The sequence below is a fragment of the Micropterus dolomieu genome, linkage group LG13 (genome assembly GCF_021292245.1).
Source record: "Micropterus dolomieu isolate WLL.071019.BEF.003 ecotype Adirondacks linkage group LG13, ASM2129224v1, whole genome shotgun sequence".
Lineage (NCBI taxonomy): Eukaryota > Metazoa > Chordata > Actinopteri > Centrarchiformes > Centrarchidae > Micropterus > Micropterus dolomieu.
The window spans coordinates 5992674-6017480 of NC_060162.1; the positions used below are offsets into that span (position 1 = coordinate 5992674).

General features: G+C 39.0%; 1 protein-coding gene across 5 annotated transcripts in view; it reads right to left on the reverse strand.

Annotated features, from left to right (window-relative positions):
- The window catches only part of mast4 (microtubule associated serine/threonine kinase family member 4), a 97973-nt gene that overhangs the window by 21100 nt on the left and 52066 nt on the right, over positions 1 to 24807 (reverse strand). For 3 of the 5 annotated variants that reach the window (XM_046067626.1, XM_046067625.1, XM_046067624.1), the window contains exons 5-8: positions 15870 to 15950; positions 5471 to 5559; positions 2040 to 2109; positions 1196 to 1274 (exon numbers count right to left, since the gene is read on the reverse strand). In XM_046067626.1, the coding sequence (XP_045923582.1) occupies positions 1196 to 1274; positions 2040 to 2109; positions 5471 to 5559; positions 15870 to 15950 (319 nt within the window). The remainder of the gene's footprint in view (positions 1 to 1195; positions 1275 to 2039; positions 2110 to 5470; positions 5560 to 15869; positions 15951 to 24807) is intronic. The other 2 variants (XM_046067628.1, XM_046067627.1) reach the window with 1 other exon arrangement.

Here is a 24807-nt window from a genome sequence, read left to right on the forward strand (position 1 = left end):
GTTTCACCAGAGGTCATGCAAGGACACGCTTCCTTCGAAAAATGGTGTGAATAGCAGGAAATGCACTAGATCACAAACAAAATAAAATTGATACAGGCAATTTTCAATCCCCCTGACACTTGCACTTCCTGTAAATGTTAGTGTGTGTGTTTACATGTACTGTCAGCTTCCTTCTTTTGCTTCTCAAACAGAGTGTTTGTTCACAAAGAATTGTTGTCACTACTGTGAGCCAGACTCATGAGCAAACAGAGCTACCATGACAAATACTGAATTCCACGTTGAAGTTATTTTCACTTCAATTTGTTCTTCATGGTAATGGTTTTGTTCTTCATGGTTTTTATTTTGCCAACTTTCTAACATGTTTTCCATCATGTTTTAGCATTAAGTATTTGAGTTTAATTAGGGCAGAATGGAAGTGCAAGAGCTGTGGTTTTAATTACAACTTACTTATGTCTTAACAACCTGCAGCAAGTTAAAGTTAAAAGCCAGTAATAGTGAGGACTTTTGATGAATTTACTCAGCCGTGTTGAGAGAGTTGACCTAAATAATGAAAAAGAAATCTTGGCTGTTGTCTGGTTAATATGCTCACTCTCTGCATGCCAGTGTCTGTACATTTTAGTTTTGTGAAAGAACAAACTCCTCTAGCTAGAAAGTAGCACGGCAGATGTTTGATAAAAGACAAACAGCTGGTGAACAGAGCTGCCAGATTCTTTTAAGCTTATCACCTAAAAGCTGTGAATTGAGAGCTCCAGGATTCAGGGCTGTGAGACAGTGTTTCCCATCAATCTTTTGAATGTTGTAATTATATCTGAATATTAATATCATTTCAGTAATACAACTAATCTTTGTGAGCTAAATTGATCAATCAGTATAAGAAACTATGCTAAATTTGTTATATTTTGACGGTTCAAAAAAACAAAAAAAACAAACAAAAAAAAGGAACCCTGGGAGGATGTCGACAACAAACAAGCAACAGCAATATTTTGTAAACACATGCTAACTTTTGGTAGATTCATCTCATGTAATACTATATAAATCACAAAAAAAACAGTCAGTGCACTTAGATATTTCTTCAAATTGTTTTCAAATCTTTTTTCCCCCCCACATTCATTGTGTTTAGCTGAATTGGATTTTGTTGACCTGTTACATTTCTTGATGGCAGTTGCGTCGGACTGGGTGAGTGCATGATGCTTACAGAGACAGTGGAGCTGGGAGTGTTGGTTCCATATCCAGAGGAGGGAAGGGAGGCCAACGACCAGCGGCGACCATCAGTCCTGTCACACAACAGCAAAGGCAAACAGAGTATTGTCACACTTCAAAGTGAAACACTGAATCCACAAAAGAACAATGGAACATTTCCAGGTCTTTAAAATGCTAGTCAGGGGGAAGAATATGACTTTGTTCAAAGACAAATTTGCAAAATTGTCTTTAGAAACATGAAATATGGTAATTTCCATGTTTGTATTGAAAACATGAAAACAATTAAGTCCTACAATCCTAATGAGCACATGGTTATAGATTAATAGTGACCATGTGGTATTGTATTAAATTACACCAGACAAAACAGTCAAGTTAAATAAACTAGAAGATAAAGCAAGTGAATGTAGGACTGAAACTAGATGCCGGGATGATGGAAAGAAAACTTTAGAGCTATGAAAATACAAAAAGAGGTGGGTGTGAACTATAAAGTGTACTCTGGACAAATGTGGGGTTGTGAAAGTTCAAGGGCAAATGGAAGCCTAACATGAAGTTACCTGTCTGCTCTGTGGCAATGACTGTGGATTATAATAAAAAAAAATACATAATTACATGATATCATGAAATGGTCTAAAATAAATACATTATTGATGCTGCTTCTGAAAAGATAAATAGACTCTGAATATTCAGACTTGTGCTGGCAGAGAATATATGTCTTTCCTGGCTGACACTGTTGAATGGCTTTAACCCGGAGCACAGCATCCTCATACAAGTAACCCTCTGGTCTTTAATGGCTGATTTGTTAAGCTGCAAATCAAGTAAAGATGCCTGATTGTGTATACCTTCGTGCAAAGGAGAAATGAGCAGAGGCACTAGGAGAGAAATTTCTTGGACTGTCTTGTGGGCTTGTTCCTGCAAAATAAAACAAAGAAATGGAGATAAAGAACATTTAAAAAGGAAAACAAACAACCCGCAAGCACATAAATTAAATAAGACTGGATTCCAATATCAATTTGCAGACAAAACAAAGACCGATACACTGCAATAAACCACTAATGAGTCAACGTCACAGAGATGTTTGACAGAGTATGTTTTAAACATCACGTTGATATATAAACACAACAGATAATAATGTCTGTTATTTTTAATTTCTTGAAACACAAATCTTCCTTAAATGATAAAAACTCATGTTCAAAAATGTTCATTCTCTGTTCAGGTGATGGGGAGCTGCAGCCAATCCAGAAAGTTAAATGAAAACCATCCAAGACTGCAAATAATGATTAGTTTCATTATTTAGTAATCTGCAGATCATTTTGATTAATTAATCTTGATTAATCATTTGGTAAATAAAATGTCAGAAAATAGTGAAAAATGCAATTTCCTACAGCCCCAGATGATGTCATCAAACTGCTTGTTTTGCCAAACCAGCTCCAAACCCAACGGTACTCAGTTTCCTATTACATGGAACAAAGACTTGAGGCAAATCCTCACAATTTAGAGCCTGGAACACGGGAACGTTTGGCTGTTTTGCTTGAAAAATGAAAAATAAATAATCTCTGAACTCTCAATGGACTAATCGACTAAACTTTTTAGCAATAAAACCAACAGCAAGACATTAAACTATATAGTTATAGTTACATTTTTACCATAAGAGACTTTTCGTTTGTATAGATTTGTGCAACCCACGACAACACTTTGAAAGCTACAGAGGATTAATACACCTCATCTGGACCTAAAACTCTCTTGAAGACCTCAAGGATGTGATGCAAACCATCAGTATACATAGGTTTAATGAACAGCTGCTGTTTTTTTGATATTTCGCAGTAATCTAAAGTACAGTGTGTTGGTCTTGTAAGGGTTAGAAAAAGGTCAGCAACCGGCAAACTAAATACACCCACAGCACTTTCCAAAGCATCATTTTCATCAACAGCATATTCACTGAATGCACATTGGGGTGGACATTTTTCAGCACACAAAACACCCAGTTTGGCTTAATGTCAAATGTCATCTCTATCCTCCTACCTTTTATCCTGCCTTCCGCTTGCCAGTAATAGTAAAACAGTATACTTTGACCAATTCGTTTTTAAAAGCCTCTAGGTTTTCACACAGGATGCACAGATCACACGTGTCAAATGTGATGCTTCATGGCAGCGTACAGTGTACTTAAATACTTTCTTCTCACTGATCTTAAATGGTTAAATCTCAGAGAGATGGTGGTTCGCTATGCAAATTTGATAGTTGTAAATCTAGAAAAGCTTGACAGGCACATAACTTGATTGACTGCCTTGATGTTAGGATAAATACTCAAGTGCTGAGGAAAAAAAGGCAGGGTGTTTTATTTCTAAAATGTAGTTCAGCTCCACTTCACTCTATGTAAAATGCACATCACCCACATAGTCTCTGCACACTTCACAGGTTCATATACAACATCAGACACACAACTAAGAGACTTCAAATGTAAAAATACACACAGAAAACAGGCAGAATCCTAAACAAACAGGTAAGAATGCTAATGTAACAAAAGGACTTAGTTTAGGAAACTGAAAAATTTATCAACAGAACTGAGGTAAATAGTTATCAAAGTAGAAATCAGATGAATGCGATTCCAGTCAGTGATTCCAGGAGGGGCCACAGCGTAGAGGAAAAAACGTGGGTTTTAAGCCTAAATTTGGTAATCTCAACAGAGCCTGCTTCCCAAATTTGCATTGGGAGTTCATTCCATAAGGAGTGGAGATCAATCAGCAAAGGCTCCCCCAGTAAACTGTAAAATAATCATCATTAAGAGGACATAAAGAACGTGATGGGAGCATACAGAGTACTAAGCCAACAAGAAAATAACTGAATTTACTTAATTAAAAAGAAAATAATGTATAATGTGACTATTACCATATATCATAGCCACACGATGTCCTCTCATAAACAAGCAGGACTCACTCTGTTAACCTACATCAGTAACGTCTATATACTGTATGTAGCTTTGGGCCACTGAGATATATATATATATATATATAAAAAACAAACCTATGGTGCAGCATTAATCAGACATAATTACATCCCTCACTAATGGAGGGATCTTCGATGCCCCCACCTCCTGTGATGACAAAGACAGGCCTTTTCAATACTGGGAAAAAATGACAGAGCCACTGAATCATGTTAGTGATGCATGTCTCCTATGTAGTTACACTGCAATCTTAATCGCAGCCAGTTAAAGATGATAACTTCTTCCTTTGGGAGTTAGACTGCACCTGAAGAGACCGATTATCTACCGACTGTTAGGGACAATGTCTGACAGGAAAAACAGGAAATATGATTCATGATAAATGTTGTTTATAAAATTATTCATCATTATGAACAAAAGTTTGATCTGCTACAATACATCTGCACAGCCAAGATCAGAAAACAGAAGAAATACATCAAATGTAAAAAAGATTGTGAGTCACAACTGTAGACGTCAGCGTAAATCAGTTATATGACTGCTGTAAATGGAAGTGAAAAGATGTTTTTCCTTACCTTTGGTACCAATATTACGACTAAGCCACAGTGTTAGGTCGTCCCGGAGCAGAACACATTCATTAGCAACAACATTGTGGCTTTGCGATTCCATCTTAAAGACTGGGCCCCTTCGTTAGGTTGAAATACAGACCTAACACTGTAATTTGCGGCTCTGCTTTTGCTGACCAATGCCAGGAAATAAAACGCCCTATGGTAAATGAGCCCCCCCCTCTGCTCCTGTGCATTTCCTCTATGCAAGCCGCCACTTCCTCACAGAGTACAATCACTGCCCTTCATCTTACCACTGTACAGTTCAATTCTCACCAAAGCACTACAGTACTGGCCTGACAAAGATTGCAATTGAAAGGATAATAAACATTTAACAACTACTCTTTAGTGCTTTACCATCTTCTCGTTGCTTTCTGTGCAAGACAAGCATCTGCATCCAATGTTGTAAGGGTTAATCAACAACATTCAATGTGAACACTGACTGTACTTTTGTTACTTCATAAAGTTAAAATCATATGAGGGTGCCACTTGGTTTAAAGCTATGCAGAGGGAAACAGAGGATTGCATGTTTACTAGCAAAGGCTTTTTCCTCTATTGTTTTCCCAAACTACTTTATCTTGCACTACACAATGGACAGCATTCCTGTAAAAGAACCCTGTGAATTAATGGCTCCTCCTCTGAGCACCAATGGCTGTGTTGCCAACAATGGGGCGAGGACACGCTGCACACACAGGAATAGACATGCATATACATATACTGCACATAGACTTACCTGTGAGAGATGAGAGAGGGGAGTGAGGTCGCTGTAAACCTGAAGACTGACCGCTTCCTATCAGGCTTTTTCTGTTGCTCGTTCTGCAGCTGTAAAATCACAAATTCAAATCTTAGGCAGGACGCTGGACAAAGAACAGACAAATCTCCTAACAAACAGCAGGTAAAATCTCAACTCATATGCCTATTTTATTATCATCATCAATCATCATCATTATTACAATAATGATGTTTACAATACATGCTCCTCTTTGTAGTATTTGTATTTTGATTCGTACTTCGTAAGTTTTGCTGATCTTGTCTTTAGTTTGGTGATGCCATCAATGTGATTCAGTGTATTCGTCAGTCACTCTCAGGTATTGTTCTTGTAAAATGTAAATGCTCCGTACTTGTATAGCGCCTTTCTAGTCTTTTTACACTACATCTGCATTCACCATTCACACACATTCGTACACTGAGCCTAAGTGCTCAAAACAGAAACTAACAGTCACACATATTCATACACTGGCGGAATAACCGCCAGGGGCAATTTGGGATTCAGTATTGTGCCCAAGGACACTTCGACATGCAGCCTGGGGGAGCCGGGATTGAACCGCCGACCTTCCGATTAACGGCCAACCCGCTCTACCTCCTGAGCCACAGCCACCCCTTGTCAGATGTAATGGAAAAAAGCACGCCCACGACATTTACTGTAGAAACCTACAATAGAGTAATGCAGAGGCTTAGAAGCAGGAAACCTTTTCTATAACAATGTGAACTGATCCAGCAATGTTAATGGAACATCAATGTATGTGAAATTTAACCACTATTGAATACTTAATGTTGAAATTTAGTGCCACTGAATTTATAGCAATATTTTACTTTGAAAATCATCGATCAGATTGAGGTGACATGTATTTCTGTCCTAATACTCCATCACAGAGGTTTTCAAAGGGGGAGGCGGGCCTTCAAACTGTGTTTGGGGAGGCTCAGTAAAAAATTTTAGTTATCAAAAGGAGATCACGTAGAATATCCTAAATGTGTGTGATTTGGTTAAAGAGAGAGTTCAAAGAAAATATAGTTGAGGGCATGTTTACAGTCCTGGAGTCACCAGTAACAATTGGTGCACACAGAGCCATACAAACAGGAGACAGAACATCTTGGTTCAGTCACCAAAAAAGCCAGTTCTGTGTGCAGCATTCACAATGCTTTTATGTTTGCTCATGTTAATACTGGGCTGTGACTCACAAGGAGCCACTGTGATCAACAACATGTGACTAATAACTGTAGTCCACTTTTTAACCTTGAGGAAAAAAAATGAACTACTTCAACATAAAAGCAGCTTCAGTGTTTAATGCTCCGATTAGTCTTGGGTTTAAACTCAAATTAGAGGCTGTCAGTGGAAACACATAATGCCTGAAGAACATGAATTCACTTCAAGGTCAGAGACTCAATGACATCCTGTTACATAACCTCCTCCATGACCTGAACCATTTCCAACTGATTTTTTAAGATGTTATTCAATAATACTTTCAATCCTTTGCATAATACAAACACCACAAAAAAATAAGCTAGTTAAGGCTTTGCTCCTGGATTTTACTGCAGCTTCTGATGTCAATGACCATAGTACCATACCATAGTGTACTTATTACCAAGCTTAAATGTTATGGTTGTATATGTTTACGTCTTTTTATGCTTTATGTAAAGCACTCCGAGTTGCCTTTGTGTATGAAATGTGCTATCAAAATAAACTTGCCTTGCCTCAAGTCGAAGGGTCCACTTTTATTTGAAATTTTTAAAAATGATTTGCCATGTTGTCAACAATGTCAATGTAGTTATGTCTGTGGATGACTCGACTTAGTTTTCTGCTCCAACATCAGTGGAGCTCAAGAGATAATCTTAATATTAAAACTAAATTTAAGGTATCTGGTAATAGGAATATTCTTGCCATGAAGGCAAAGTGATAAATTAGGTAATTTACATATGTTCCATCTTCTGCCTGGAGTACTGCCCAGTCATTCAGTCAAGTGCCACTGAAAAACATCTAAAAACCAAATTGTTCTTGCCATGCTTATGTGTGCGAGAGGCATAAACAATTATCACAGCTAACTGTGTGAGGGCAAAATTTTTGTCATACATGTCAAGTGAGTACTGGTCATCTTAAGGTGCCATGTCCAAGAACAAATTGTATGATTACGTTCTTTATAGAGCTTCTTCTGTCTGAATACACTTCCCACCAATATCAAACACATGCTGTTTTATAACCATTGACTGTTTTTAATTTCTTTTTGTGGATATAGTTTTCATTATAAGCTTGTCTATTTTTTCATATGTAGAGTTATTTCACTTATTTTTTACTCTTCTTGTTTTGTTGGTGCGGTGTGATTTAAAATTTTTGCTTGTTTTATATTGTGTTTGGGGATGCAAATAAAGAATGAAGAAGCTAAGAGCTAAAAAACATTTTATGAAAAGCAGGTGCTGCATGGCTACAGGATAAGGTACTTTATACCAGTGGTAGAGAAAAAGAACAACCATTCGTGTAGGAGAAAGAGAGAAAGAGACAGGGAGAAATTCATGTCACAGCTCCCGCATTGATCGCGCAGAACGATCAAATGCACATGCGCTTCTGCAATGATGCAGAAATGGTGAGCAAGCGATCTTTCATCGCTTTGTTAACACTGCTGAAGAGCAGCTTGTACAGGTGCTACTGCAGAGCCCTCAGAGCTTCAATGTCACAACAGCGCAATATTGATGAGCTAGGCAACTTTCTTTCCTTTTTTTTTTTTGATGATCACGTGCAAAAATCTCCTTCCTATGCTCCAAAAGAATGTGAACACACTAAAGCCTAGATTTACTAAAGGCTGTAACAATTACAATATTGAACATAACAAAATGATCTGATAGATACATTTGCTGCACCAATCAAGTGTTATCTTGTTTGTTTTTCACATCCCAGAAATTGTTGCATTTATAGGCTTGGCAGTGAGGTGATCCTATGTGCCACAGATCTTTCAATCTCATGCTCACAAAATTGTATGCAAAAATGAATGTTACTTCATGAAATCGTTTTGTGCCTGTAGATTCAATATTTAAATCTACCCAATTTATTCTATGTGTAGTGTTAGCTCCACCACTTCCAGTTTTTTCAAGTGTAAAAGAGTGATACACAAGAACCCAGTGTTTTTTATGCTCATGTTAGGGTCGATTAACCACACATCAATTTAATAATGCTTAAAGTATTTGGACATTAAAGAAAGTTTGACGAGTTAAGAGACTTTGGTGAATCCAACTTAAAACACTTGTAAGAACCCAAAAAGAAAGAAAGATTTAGGATAGGAATACAAAATGTTCTTGCTTCAGGCCTGACAACAGAAATACTGCGTGTAGTGAAGCTGCTTGTATTTCTCTGCAGGCTTGTTGCCTTCTCATTGTAACATGAAAATCCAAATTCATCTCCCTAAATCAGAAGGGGAAACCCTATTTCGACTGAAATCCCATTCATCTGTGTTTACTCGAAAGGTTTCTGGGGTTAACCCCCTGTGATCAAGAGTGTGGACACATGCCATGAATCATTTACCATGTTGAGGGTCGGGGGGCGAGAATATTATCTGGTACACAGGTGCTCAGTCAAAGAGGATCAGATTTAACGAGATCTATTTATACCCTCTCACTGTGGATTAAGCCAAGAGAATGCCACAATGCTGCCCAATCAGCCCTCTCATTGCTTCACCCTCTCACTAACCACATCCCAGTGTTTCTGCTATTATAACCCCTATTACCTGAGTGCGACACATGGACACATTAAAATGACTGCATCTGGACTACTTTCCAAAACTGCCGCCACAGGTTATGATGGCACACAGGCCATCTTTATCACATTTGATGCTAAGCTGAGCTTTGGTAGAAGCACCTCTGTGGCCAAAAAGGCTGAGTGAGGGGGAAAAAACGTGTCGTCACAGTGAAGCTATAAAGGAGGGATAAAGAAGCCCTGGGCGAAGATGATAGGGAGAAAGTAGGCCAGTGAGTGTTGTATGCTGTATTGCAGATGTGTGAGATTCCTGGAACGCATCCATATGAGGTTTACCAGTCTCAGTTATATGCAAAACCCTCAAGGTCAACAAACCATTGTTACATTAAACACAAAATCTTCACAAACAAAGCCACAGATCTCTTTTTCAACCACTAACAATACTCTAAATATGTGTTACTGAGATACTTTACATATCACTATTTTATACTGATTATATTTTATATTAAGTTTACATTTATTTCATTTATTTCTAAATTGACCTACATTACTGTAACTCTTCATTATAATAAAGCAATCTGAAACCGTCAAAAACAATTTATTAGGTTTCAGCTTGCTCACTTATTTTGGGTAACCGGAAGAGGCAAAAATAGATAAAAAGGCTTTGATTTACAACCCTCTGAATCCAGATAAACCCTGACCCATCTCAACAAAAAAGCCATGATTAATCTTTTTTACTTCTGTGAGTTTTGCTCCCTTGTCAGAGCTGTCAAGTGAGCTGACAAAGCGCAATGCCACATAAATTGCTGCTCCTCTCTGACAAACCCAAATTCAAAGTCAGACATATGACACATACTGTTCTATTTATAGTATTTAAAAACGTGCTGCTTGGATAAAAGCAATGCAGCCACTGAAGACACTGTCATTTTATATATCTGAAGATGTACATTACTGCATATTTCTTCAGAAAGTCAGCTTTGACAAATCTTTTTTGTGGTTTGTTTGATTATATATTTTCACATACAGTGCATTACATGTTTAACTTAGTTCCTAATGGTAATATGGTCAATAATTGAAGCAAAGTCTCTTTCTATTTTGACTTCTAGAATACACATGTGTCATCTGACTTGTTTAGGATGACAGATGTCAAATATAATCAGCTTATATTAAAATATTCTGACCATAACTAAAAACAAGACAAAAAAAGAAATTATTGTAATGAACTGGGCAAGTGTTCTCTATTCAAATCACCTAAAAGAGTAAACAGCCATTCTCAGCTGAGTTTAGGGAATCAATGGTCATTTTTCCATCCATTTTTCCAGGCAACTTTCTATCTGTTGTCAATATCAGCATATAAATCAATTCAAATCAATTATCAAGAAAACATCTATACAATCAATAATCTATCTATTCACAAACACAGCAGAAAAACATTGTGTGATCTCAGCTTTAACAGCATGAAGCTTCAGTTTTTGATATCCACAAAATCTGACTGTGGTTTTCAAATGAAAAACATTTATGTACTGATGCAAGATGCCCAAATACATCCAGCATTTCATGTTAAGCTGCTCTGCGCTATAAATGGGTCAGGACAGAGATTAAAAATAAATATCAGTTATATGGGCTTTACCAAAACATATACAAAAAACTAGGATCAAGTGGCTTAGCTATAAACCAGTGTCTACACACTCTGAAACCATAAACCAATGGAACATTTTTAATGAAGCGATGTTAGGAATGCAGTTCAAAAGTCAAACAAAATACATAGTTTCGTATAAAAACATAAGATTTTCTCGAAAGCAGCACTTGTCAAAACAAAGCACAGTTTCTTGGTGGAGAACAGAAACTGTAACCCCACTAAAAACAACAAACAGTAACAGATATACATATTTATAATACTTAATATATATTAAGTATTTCCACTTTCTAACTATTAATGGGGCTGTCATATAGGACAGTACACATCCTGTGTAAGGAACATGATACTGCCTCAGCAACAAACATTCAATTAGCATTTGACTCACAAAGCAAATAATACACAATAGGCAAGAAGGGAACACCCAGCTTCTTATTTCAGGTTGGCCTTAATAGAATCGAATAGCTCAGCTAACCAAACTGTATATACAAAGAAAAACATCCTTCTGCCAATCAGTGGTCCAGAAACCATATATGCCAAGTGACCTGTCTGCCAATATAAAAACAGGCGTTTTACTCAGGACAAACTAATCTCTGTATCAGCATAAAGACTGTAAAGAAAAATAGAAAATACGGCAAAATTGTTTTAAAGGTTACCTTTTGGACCGGCGCAGGCGGGCTCCACTGAAGAAATGTGGCATGTTAAAGTTTGACAGCACTGTCCACAGACTAGAGTCTGACATTGTGTCCAAGTCATGCCAGAAAGGGAGATGTAAATGGGGATTTTGAAGACCTTGTGAGGAAAAGCGACAGCTTTCAGGGTTCGGGAGGATGCGACCCCCAGAGCAGTCCTGACAAGTACTCCTACAATGGCTTTCCTTAGGTCCAAACTTCCTCTGCACAGGCACATCTGCAGCCAGATGCGGCATAAACACACAGGCAGAGAGGACGCGTTGTCCTCCTCTGTCCTCAAATAAAAAAGTACCCAGGGAGGATCCTGAAAGGCACACAGTTTGTGTGATCCAGGTCAGGTGTAGACAGCCTTCACTGTTGCATACACCTAATGCTAGCTGACTTTTTGTTTTACCGTCTCACTGCGACTGTATGCTGTATCCCAAGCACTCACCCTGCACCCTTCGCTCAACATGCTTCATATCATGTAACAGGCATCTACCACTTCACATCCTGTGAAGGGGGGTTTGTGAGACAGAGGGGTGCTGCATCATCAGCAGATGCGGCTGTGCACTCGCAGGCTGGCACCCCTCCAAAAGTTCGGTGGGTCAGTGTATTAAGCAGGGCTCATTTGAAATGGAAATTATGTGATTTTGCATGGATTTCTTCTGCTACAGCATAAATTCTTCCCTCAGCTGTTCCCTGCATAAACAGTCCTACCTCATTCATTGGATCGGAGCCTCACCTTAACTCCATCACCTTTGATCCCTGCCTCATATTTTCTGATCAGCTCTAAAGACAGATAAGCATCTGGGCACAAGTGAGTACTGACAAGCATGCCGATCAAAAGTTTAATACACGTTTACAATATCCAAATATATTATTTACTTTAATTTTATTACACCTGACCTTTCAGAAAAGGAAAAAACAGGTTGGAAGAGCTGTAATCCTGCTTGCCCATGTGTGTATAACACACACAAAACCTGGTGTTTTGTCAGTTCAGTGATGATTTTGACTTTTGAGTCTTTTGTGTATGTGAGACTTCAGTCTCAGCTGATCATAGCTGTAGGGAGTGATGGCCGCAGACAAATTCTCTAGTAGCTGTCAGGGTTATGAAAAAAATAATATTCCAAAACATATGAACCATTACGAGCCTGTTACAAAGAATCTAACCTTAAGGACCATGCCACTGATTGTTTCTATCCAGTGACTATTCTCTAAAGGAGAGAGCAAAGTTCAGCCCTGCAAACAGACACTTGGCAATGCTGCAATAATAAAACTCAAGAGCTGCGATAACAGCACCTCTGTTAGTGTGTGTGTGTGTGTGCAGAGTCAGAGGTGGCTGTAACCACATGATTGATGGAATAAGGTATACATGTTACTTTCACAATCCAGCTTCAAAACATTTGTCGTGTCTTATTGAACAGAAAGTGAAAAGGCTGTCGATGTAATTTGCTCATGAAAAAACAAAATAAAACAAAATAAACGCAACTCACAAGATTGACAAAAATGAGGGCTAAGGTCTAATATTTACGGACCAGTCAATTACTTGACAAGTCAGCTGACAGACACTTAATTGACAACAATTTGGATAATTAAATAATGGTTTATGTCATTTTTAAAATAGAAATACCCAAAATCCATTGGTTCCATCTTTTCTAATGTAAATATTTGCTGGTTTTCTTAGTCTTCAGTGATCACAAACTGAGTACCTTGGGTTTTTGGTCTGTTGGTCAGACAAGAACAGGAGAGCAAAATAAGTGGTTGAAAGACAAAAAGGAAGTGCACGGTCAGACCTGAGGACTATCAGGATTCTGCAGATTAGTCCAACCACTTGCCAAGTGTACTGCTTGGAAGGGATTCAAACGCTCAGGAAGAGCGATGAAGAGTGAAATCGACAAAGGAGGAACACCGCCATGACCGGCAGATAACCAGTGGTTCCACTTACGTGTACCTCTTCTGCAATAAGGTGTTATCAGAAGCCATTTTTGTCAGTATAAAGTCACTGTGTGTGCATTCCCTCAGAGTGGCTCAGTCCGTCTCCCTGCAGGCCAGCGTGACAGCCTTCACTCTAATTATGGCTCTGCTCTGTTTCTGTGTTCCACATAAGAAATTATGGTTCGGATGGTTCAAAGTCAAACTTGCATAGAGCAGCATGAATAGGGAAGTCACTGGTAACGCCGATATCCCATGCAGAAGATTTGGGTTACTGTACTGGTTACTACTGACTTAACTGGTTCCTAGCTGTTTTTGAAAATAAAACAATATTTTAATAATGAAATTAGTTTTGCTTTAGCGACACAGGAAGATACAGTATGTGCTGTATGTGAGATATATATGAATTTATACAGTATTAATCCATAATGATACACAGGGTCAAGTAATTACAGTAACAGAAGCTCCAATCTGTTATCATTCATAAATCTTGGGAAAGGTCAGTATATTCTGTGAAATCTCCGTCTACTCTGATAAGTTATATGAAATACAGAAGCCGAAAATCCTTCAAACTCAAACTGAATTTCCTGGATTGTATTTCAGTTCTCAATGGTACTTGAAACAACACACCCCACCATTGCAGCCTCTTGCTTTCATCTTTTTTTTTTCTAAACACAGAGCTGTTTTCAGTCTGAACGCCCACAATGATTGGCTACTATGTTAGCTAGCTACATCTGATAATCTGCAATGTCAGAGAAACTGTAACTCTGCCACCAACCTCCTTCACGACCATCAATCAGTCACCAACAACCTTTCTCTCATACGGTTGCTGCAAAGTGCTGCTGTATAAGCAGTTCTGTAGATGCAGATGGCCCTACACTGAAGTATATTAATGCTGTAGGATACTGTCCTCTATAAATACAAGTTACAGGTTACAGCATCATTCTTTGAACACACTGTATGAATTGAGACTCTCAGCCATTGGTACATGAGCGAATAAAAACTGAAATTGTCAATACATAAAATAAAAAAACATCTCCACATTCTTGTCTGACTCACTTAAATGCCTGCTCCACTTGACTCTCTACAAAAGCTGAGTAGAACAAGAGGGGATCAGAGGTGACATGGGTGGGTGTTTCATGCTATTCATTGATACAGAAAATTCTTCAGAGCTGAGTGTTTTGAATGAGCGGGCAAAAACAATTCCAAGATTCATTCTAACTATTTCTCTTGACAAAATCCACACCAGCCTGACTAAAGTAAATAAATCAAATCCTGACAGACTACCTCCCTTTTTTATATGAGTAAAACATATACATTTCTTGAGCAGTGAGTTTTCCGTTTTGAAATGTCCTGTTTTTGTTTTACTTTGAGGTTTAAGCAATTAAATCCCGCGTGTTTAAGCTCCCGCAGAAGGCTCAGTTCCATAAAACTAAAGCTAACCATGAAGTTAAAATGTATGGTAGAAAACAACACCGCAACAACATGATATTTTAACACGATCAAGGAAAAAAACTAACTGTAAACTAGTCCACTTTTAACAGTAAAAAACCTTCCACCTTTATACTGTATATAACTGTTGGTACTTCTTTTGTACTCAGACTATTTTTGTATGTAATCAGCACAGACGAAGCAGGCAAGACTCCAATCTATCGTGTCATCAAAAGACACTGGAGTTCTTGGCCACCTTTTCATCCATTTGTCAAACTAACCAGTGTTTATATAAACACTAATTAAGCAACACAGAGCCACAACAAGATGGCGCCAACCTTGAAGACCTATTTGAAAGTGAAATCCCAAATGAGTTTTGTCTGTGAACAAAGACAGATTCAGAGCTTCTTGACGAGTGAAATATGGAGTTCGAGCAGAGGACATGCCATCTCAGACATGACTCATGCACATTAACCCCCGAAAGGAATAATCTTTTCAGTGACAAGGATAAAAGTCTTGGTTTTTGAAAAATAATCCGAGGTTCTACCAGTACATACAGATTTTGAAATACTAATTATCAACTAGTTGCGATATAAGCAATACGCTTGGATAGGAAACCATTACTGAGAAATCCAAAACTAGCTTTTACGGTTTTGAATATTAATTATTCCTAAATTTATCAATCCAGCCGGGATTCAGACAGATTGAGACCATTCTTCACTTTGATGTACTGCGAATGCCACAAATCCTACTTAGCACATGAAAGAGGAGCATAAACCTCAGAACAGAGAGGGGCAAGATGGGGGAAGGGGGGACACTATCAACATTATATAAGCACTGTGTCCTCCTCTTTCAATGTCATATCAATGGCAGATGATTTTAGGAGGTCAAACTGAAAAACCAGTTCCAGCCTTGTGAAGCATGAAGGCAGGACTTACTTAAACATGCACTAACAGGCCTTTTAAAACAAAATAGCCATGTTTTAAGAGCTCTCGCTTACCTCCAAAAATGAAAAGCGTGCAGCGGGCTGCACGGACTGCAGGGGCTAGTGGGAGTGGGGCTCAAGCTTCGGGGAGTGAGGCTGTAAGTTAAATGGAGTGTAGTGAATAGTTGTCTTTTTTTCACAAACAGGAAAGAAACCCTCCCAATACACACAGTTCTGACACATGACCAGATAAAGACAGCAGCATCATGAAGAGTAATGATCCCTGTCAGATGAACCAAAATCGTGTTTAAAGAGCAGGTTCCCAAGGCATTTGTTTGGTACTGCAGTGTTAGTTCTACGTTGGGGATGTCTCACCACATAGTTTCAATTGAGACTAAAAAGCTGAAGATTATAAAGGGAAGTTACAGATGAACCTACTTTCATATTCTTTACTGAAATATTGAGATAAGGTTAGAAATAGCTTCTCTCCTGTTCATCCAAATCATGCAGAAAGACTAATTTTACCTATGTGATGTCATGGATTGAGCTTTATTTAAAGTGAACACTGGCACTGCAGAGCACTGGGTCATATAGAGGTGAGAAACTTTTACTGCAGTGACGGACCAAAATACGCTGTTTAAAGGATAAGTCTGGAGAAGTTCCACGGAAAGAGCAACACGGACAATGAATGGATCCGACTAACAAGTATTGTGTGTGTATCCAAAGCCTGCCATATCTGCCATATCTGATTCCTCTGTGCCATACAGCTCCAGTGTTGTCCCAAAACTATTATAACACGTCAATGAGCCACACTGTTGCACTGGGTGACATGTCCTCTATTAAGATGAACACGGGCACTGTGGTTTATTTTGAGTCAATACCACATACACCGTCCTGCTGCAGTAAATCCTCACTCGCACACCAAATGTCTATTAATCCACTGATAAAAATAGTCCCCAAATAACTAAGCACTATTTCCCCCTGTTTGAATAATGTTTGCTAAAATCTACATTGTCCAGATGTTTAGAGGAAATTACTGAGCATTTTTTGGAAAAGAAACGCTATGTTTGTGACCCAATTTTAAAGATTTACATCTTCACTAGGAACCAATTGGCTTAAGGGGGTCAGAAAGTATTGATGGAGAAACACATTATGTTGGTTTTGATATTTTCAGGGGATATGTTGACAATTCTAGAACATATCTTTATATCTAAAATCTGCAGAGAAAAAGGTTTTATAGCTAATTTAACATAGTCACTCAGCCAATTATGCTAACTCAATTGCAGATGGAGGGAACTATAACAAATACCTTGTTGACCTAAATGAAAAATGTCAAAGAAATGACTGCGGCTTTGTTAAAATGGGAAACCTGCCATGTAAACATACAGCCTTTAGTGATTCACCTTATTGATCACCATCTAACACTGCCACAACACTCATCATAGGTGTGTTATGAGTCTGTGTGCGTTTCCTGCGTATGCTCTGTGTGAGTGTATGTGTGTCACACCAGTAAATAAAGCATGTCGTGCAGTTGCAGCACTCCTTTGCGTGACACATTTTCTGTCCATCTATCACACAAACGTGCATGAAAATAAATAAATGCGTGAACACACGCACACAGACACACAACCACAAGTAAGCTGCAGTTGCCTAGCTGTTAAAGATTTGACATTAGACTTCCTGCTGCTAATGCTAACGCAGCACAGAGCTGAAAGCAACAGTACAAGACAGCAACAAATATGACACAGAGACAGATGAAGCTACATACTGCAGAGGAGCTGCCTCCCCAGTAGGATAACGGAGGAAAATACTCACTCTAGCGTCAGCCCTGGAATTCTCAGCCTCTCCCGCTGGGCTTTCATGGCTGAACTGTGCTCGTTTGCTCTATTGTGGTCATGATGTGCATTCACACTGCCTGCCTGGCTCCCGCCCCCCTGCACTGACAAAGAGCCAAACCCAGCCACCACAGCGCGATGAGACGGATTGGATTTCTTTCCCCCAACAAAAAGGGAGGGGGTAAAAAAAAAAAAGGGGGCTACAGTTCTTGTTTTGGTCTTTCCATGTTCCACCTTGAAGCTGTCAAACGAGATCCTCTGTTGCCTGCGGAGGGCATGGAGGCAGGACAATACCCCTTCTCCCCTCCCCTAATACACGCCCCCTGCTCCTTTACTAATGCATGCATATTTGTGTCCCCCCACCACAATTCCCCCACCAGCTGGTGACTTGCTATATAGCAGAAATAAATGCAAAATATTAAACCTACATTTTCTCTGCTCCTCTACATGCAGTCACCTTGACAGAAGCTAACACAAGGCACGCACTATACGATGCAATGTCACCACAACCACAGGGATGATGTCATCGTCGAAAGAAAAACATAATGCACCACTACCTGCCAACGCAGATCAGTCAGTGTACAGCAAGACAGTGGACAGTGTCCTAACACCTGGCTTCAAGTCCTTTTTATCGTACAAATAAAGATGAAAAAATATAAATTCATCTTGCAGTAGAATTAGTGCATAACATCTAACACTGCAGGCAAATACAAGGGTGAGTGTTTCTGCTCAGATTAGAGAGGCATATGAGTGTTGGGTGCGATTGTGGTGTCAACAGGATAAAGTAAAATAGCGTCCCAAAGTAATAAAGCATGATGATGCACCAGAGTGTCCCTGCCCTTGCAGGGATTTAAAAGACCCCAGAGGCTACTGCCTATGATTTGTAAAACCACCCATGATTCATTTTGTCCATACTTATTAATGCAGATGCTCTATTGCCAAACCATCATTATCCCAATAACTCAATATGAATGAGTGACTCACTTGCAGGAAATTGTCCAAGGATGAACTACTGCAGGACAAATGGGTGGCTTATTCAGATAATTTGACAATTTGAAAAATTACACCACTAAAAACATGTAGTGTTTGCAATGAGTCAGCTGTAAGTCTGCTACAGCTAACTGCTGTATGATGATACTTTCGTTAAACCTGGAATGATGAGAAGTATAGAAAGCATAATCCGCTGCTAACTCACACACTCGTCCAGTAGACCAATGAATTCTTTATTACTATGAGCATGCTTGAGGAGCAAAGAGCCACTGCAGACGACACCAAACACTGCATTAACCACAGAACTAGTAGTTGAGACAGGCAGGAACTGGAGCATAAGAAGATGTGGAGTGTTACCTAGAGTACAACAGGTCAAGGGTCTGCTACAAGCTATAGCCCAAAATGCTGTCCTATAATTTTCAGGCATTCGGACGATCTTTTATTTATTTTTTATCTGACACATCATACATCTTGCAGTGTGGGTCCTAAAAGCTGAGCATTGTTCATGGACTTTTATATTTTAATGCAGGGGAAAAGACAATTCTAACAATCCAAGAAGTGTTTGGTAGATATTTAAACCTCTGACCCATGACTTCCTGTCAGTAAATGGTGCTGGACCCTTTGGGATAAAGACGATTTTTTTTCCCCTTCTGAAAGTCAATGAGACATAACTCCAACATTTTCAGTTAAATCAATTCTGAATCAAGTCTGATTCAAACAATCAGTTTTAGACCGTCAGTCTGCCTTTCGATGAACCAGGAGACACTGTAATAACTTCAGTGACCATCTTATTGCATAAACAACTGAAACTTCACAAATTAAATATATAACTACACCAGTCATTCCTTTTCAGATGAAAAGATGAAGAAAAGCTGCAAAAATCCTCTCTTTTTTAACATCAGATAGTCAGGACATGATGTCCAAACTCACTCACTGTACACTTGTACACCAATGTGGAGTCAGTCAGTGAGGAACATTCCATGTGTTCTCATCCAGCCTGCTTGGCAGTCCAGCAAAAATATAAAATTTTAAAATGCATGACCATCACCAGCTATGGCTTCAAAGGTTAAATAAATCATAGTTAAGACCAGCACACAAGATACATACAGGTGTTGTGTGCGCACTTTGAGATATGCATATTTATATCATCTCCTACACAAAAATTAGTTAATGAATTAGACCCAGGCAGACTTACAAAAACAAAAAACAGTGTGTGAGATATAGAGAGCGCTCGCTCTCTCTCTCTCTCTCATCACACTATTATAAAACAGAAAAATAAATAAACAAACTATACTGGACTGAATTCCTTTTCGAAAGAGTGATTTTTTTGTGCTAGTAATTTGTGGTTTTTGGTGAAGGCAGGTGACTCACCAAGGTTTTCATAATAATGTACGACTGCTACTGTACCTGCAGTGAGAAAAACTTTCTGACTCACAGCACAGTGTGCAGAGGAGCTTCTATTGTTCAGCTTGAATTAATTTGAAATCAGTTCTACCTGGATGAAAGTGAAGTAGACCCACATCAGTCTCTGCAGCTGCATGCTGACTGATTTTTAGTTGAACAGAAAGTGGTTCAGAAATCTATTCATTTATACGCCACTATCCTCTTACTGGTCTCTTGGTTTGCAATTAGTATTATATACACCTCATTTACGTATCTCTTGTGCAAAGCTGCTACACGGTGGCAATTTCTTATAACATCTTGTGACCATAGACTGTATATAAGAAATGGACGTAGTCATCGTGACGTCACCCGTCGGTTTGTGGACTGCCGTTTTGAAGCCTCGAGATTGGCCGTTAGGGCGCCGCCATGTTGAGTTTTTTCAACCAGCGGCACATGACCATATTTAGACGAGACGGTGTGGGGCTAGCTAGCTTGCTTAGCTAGGTACATCTGATATTCACGTTAACTGTCATTTTAACAGGTCTGACAACTTTGTCTAGCAAAAAACAAGCTTAAAACAAAATGTACTCACCAGAGAAAGTGGACAGCCAAATGCTAATAAGCTTTTTCAACGCCGCTGGTTAAATTTACACAGTGCTGTGGGAACGAGTCATTCTAGCCTGATAGACCGGTTGCAATGGTAACAACTTGTCAATCACAGATAATCCCTCCCTGAAGTATACTCTGCTTTAGGGTCTATTTTCCTCTAAATGGGACCATAATTTACTAAATGAACAACATGTGTTGAAGAAGACATGAAACTAACGATTGAGACCATAAACTCATCAGGAAAGTTTATGTGTTTATATGTTTTGTTTAGTGAGGTAATAAACCAGGTGAGAAGTAGGGTCATCTTACCCTTATTTCTAATGGAGTTGGACTTCTTTTTGCAACCAGAAGAGTCGCCCCCTGCTGGCTGTTCAATAGAATGCAGGTTTAAGGGACTTCCGTATTGGCTTCGCGTATCAAACCGGTTGCTTCTTGCTTGCTTGTGACCATGTTGTTTAACTGAGGTCACAGAACACTCAGAATAAAATACATTGTTGGTGTATCTTAGAATAAAGCACCCATTATGAAGAAGTCAAATGCTCCACTGACTTCAAAACTTAAACTTGCTGTTCATTATCAGTTATATTCTGCCTCCTCAGTGACACTACCACCACTTCAAAAATGTCATAATTTAGGCTAACAATAAGAATTATTGAAACACAACATCTTAGTGCTTTCATTAAACCTGCATTAAGAGACTTTTGGTCATTTGGGGATAGTGAAACAAACAATCTGTAAACACAACACAACACTTCGCCAATAGATGTCTATTATTCCATCCAGCAGATACAGAGCAACATTATCATTCATTTGAAGTCATGCTTGCGTTTATCTGACAAATCTAAGTTCAATATTAGTCCTTTTAGTTCTGTTTTGGTTTCTTCCAACTCCTGAGGGAAATCTCAGGCTCTTTACTGGCTAATTTCACCTCTACGCCAGCGGAGGGTAGAGTACTGAAAATCTTTACTGAAGTTCATGAAACATTTACTCTCATAATAAATAACATATAGAGGGAGACCTGTGTGTCACGAGGCCAAACAGGACTTTTTTTTTTTTTAATCCACCCTTATTTACTCTCTCCCTATTCTCCATTCCATTCTATCCTTCTCCATTATATTTTTGTTCATGAATACCAGCTGGTAGCCTACTGAGTAAGCCAAGATCAGTTTCACAGTGACGTTCCATTTAATGAATTCAACATTGGCATCGCTACTTTAAAAAAATAAAAATAAAAATAAAAGATTATGATGAAATTTTAATGGCCCGGCAGATGCTTTTGTTCAAAACTATGTACAAATTAGGTACAATTCAAGCCACAGTAGATTAAGGAGGCGATTGCAAGGGCAAAGTATAACATGGAAAATTATTTTCTTTTCTTATTAGAGAGACAAGAAGAGAGAGAGCATGTTGGGTGAGTAGGTCCTCTGTAACAAAATCTACAGTAAACAATTCCTCTTTGGTATCGTGTTGCATTGCAAAGCAGGTGATGTAGTTGGGCAGCTTTGATCCTTCAGAACCTGCAACACGTTGTGTTTTTGTGCTGATGGTGAGAAATGGGAAAATGATCTAACATAATGGTCAAAAAATCCAATGAGTGTGCCTTGAGGCGCCAACACATACAAATGATTGAATTTAAGTTATGGAATTGGACCCAGCAAAAGACTTCCAGTTATTAAGGTCAGACTATAAATAGGTTCAGTAATCGTTCACCTAGAATGACTGTAAACAACTCCACACATGACACAGACTAAAAGGTACAATCCATCACTCTTGTGGTTGTGGAAAAGGAATTACAATAATAAACGCTCCCACAATATGTAATGACGTTGTGGAAAATGTTAACCTTGGTAATTAACTGGCATGTTGGCATGACACCAGCGTGTTAATGACATCAAATGTTCAGTAGATGGCTCTCTGTCACAGAAAAACCTGTGGATACAGCGCTACAGTTCCTTCTCCATGCACTTTTCTCTAGTGTCCAGCATCTTTATCATCGTCCTCCTACAAGTTCAGATTATTCCAACTCAGCTCCTGCTTCTATCACATTAACATTTTACCCCGTCATCCTGTCTAACACTTTGAAATTAAGCACATGAGAGACACAGCAGTCATACCATTCAAGAGAGTAAACATATCTATCTTACAGAATATGGGACTAATGTGTTACTTGATCCTGAATTTTCTCATTTAAAAAGGTGACAAATTAGTATAAACATCTTTTTTAAATAAACTACAGTTTTGATTACTGGGAAGCAGTTTTATCAACTTTGTCATATCCACACACCATTACTATGGTTACCAAGGTCCCTAGTGGCTCCAGCACTCTAAATATAAACCCGTGTGGTTGGTGATCTCACTGCAGCCTTTTAGTAATGGCCCACCTCTATTACAGTAGGTGCCCCCTCTGGTGAGGTATCAACGAGAGCACAAGAGGTCATGGGTAAATCTTTCTCTTCCACCATAAAATATATCAAACTAAACCAAAATCAATGCCTGGCTTAAAAGCTGCATTTCATCTGGCACATCACTGGCCAAGAAACCTTTTTAATAACTTGAACAGACCTGAACAGAAATCTGACCAACCCGCCCAAGGAAAGTTTAATTCATTGTAGGGTTTTACTTTTTTTAATGACTGCTTTAAAACTGATGCTGCAATAAAAGTAATACTTCATCCAGTTTGACAGAAACAATCAAATCCAAGTGTAGAAAAAGTAGATCATATTTATCAAGTAATAGTAAATTGCACACTAATTTAAAAACTCAAGCCAATCTATCTCTATTCGTTTTGCACCCTGCAGGGTTTACTTGGATCAATTTATCCGTTTGGTCTCATTGCACAGTGCCCAATTGACCAACAAAATAAAGATTACAAAGGCAACTGAATCAAAAACAGCATCTGGGAAAGTGAGGGTGAGTAGCTATAGAAGAAGGTTAAACATACAGTGAGGAAAATAAGTATTTGAACACCCTGCTATTTTGCAAGTTCTCCCACTTAGAAATCATGGAGGGGTCTGAAATTGTCATCGTAGGTGCATGTCCACTGTGAGAGACATAATCTAAAAAAAGAAATCCAGAAATCACAATGTATGATTTTTCAACTATTTCTTTGTATGATACAGCTGCAAATAAGTATTTGCACACCTGTCTATCAGCTAGAATTCTGACTCTCAAAGACCTGTTAGTCTGCCTTCAAAATGTCCACCTCCGCTCCATTTATTATCCTAAATTAGATGCACCTGTTTGAGGTCGTTAGCTGCATAAAGACACCTGTCCACCCCATACAATCAGTAAGAATCCAACTACTAACATGGCCAAGACCAAAGAGCTGTCCAAAGACACTAGAGACAAAATTGTACACCTCCACAAGGCTGGAAAGGGCTACGGGGAAATTGCCAAGCAGCTTGGTGAAAAAAGGTCCACTGTTGGAGCAATCATTAGAAAATGGAAGAAGCTAAACATGACTGTCAATCTCCCTCGGACTGGGGCTCCATGCAAGATCTCACCTCGTGGGGTCTCAATGATCCTAAGAAAGGTGAGAAATCAGCCCAGAACTACACGGGAGGAGCTGGTCAATGACCTGAAAAGAGGTGGGGCCACCGTTTCCAAGGTTACTGTTGGTAATACACTAAGACGTCATGGTTTGAAATCACGCATGGCACGGAAGGTTCCCCTGCTTAAACCAGCACATGTCAAGGCCCGTCTTCAGTTTGCCAATGACCATTTGGATGATCCAGAGGAGTCATGGGAGAAAGTCATGTGGTCAGATGAGACCAAAATAGAACTTTTTGGTCATAATTCCATTAACCGTGTTTGGAGGAAGAAGAATGATGAGTACCATCCCTACTGTGAAGCATGGGGGTGGTAGCATCATGCTTTGGGGGTGTTTTTCTGCACATGGGACAGGGCGACCGGGGCCATGTATTACGAGATTTTGGGGAACAACCTCCTTCCCTCAGTTAGAGCATTGAAGATGGGTCGAGGCTGGGTCTTCCAACATGACAATGACCCGAAGCACACAACCAGGATAACCAAGGAGTGGCTCTGTAAGAAGCATATCAAGGTTCTGGCGTGGCCTAGCCAGTCTCCAGACCTAAACCTAATAGAGAATCTTTGAAGGGAGCTCAAACTCCGTGTTTCTCAGCGACAGCCCAGAAACCTGACTGATCTAGAGAAGATCTGTGTGGAGGAGTGGGCCA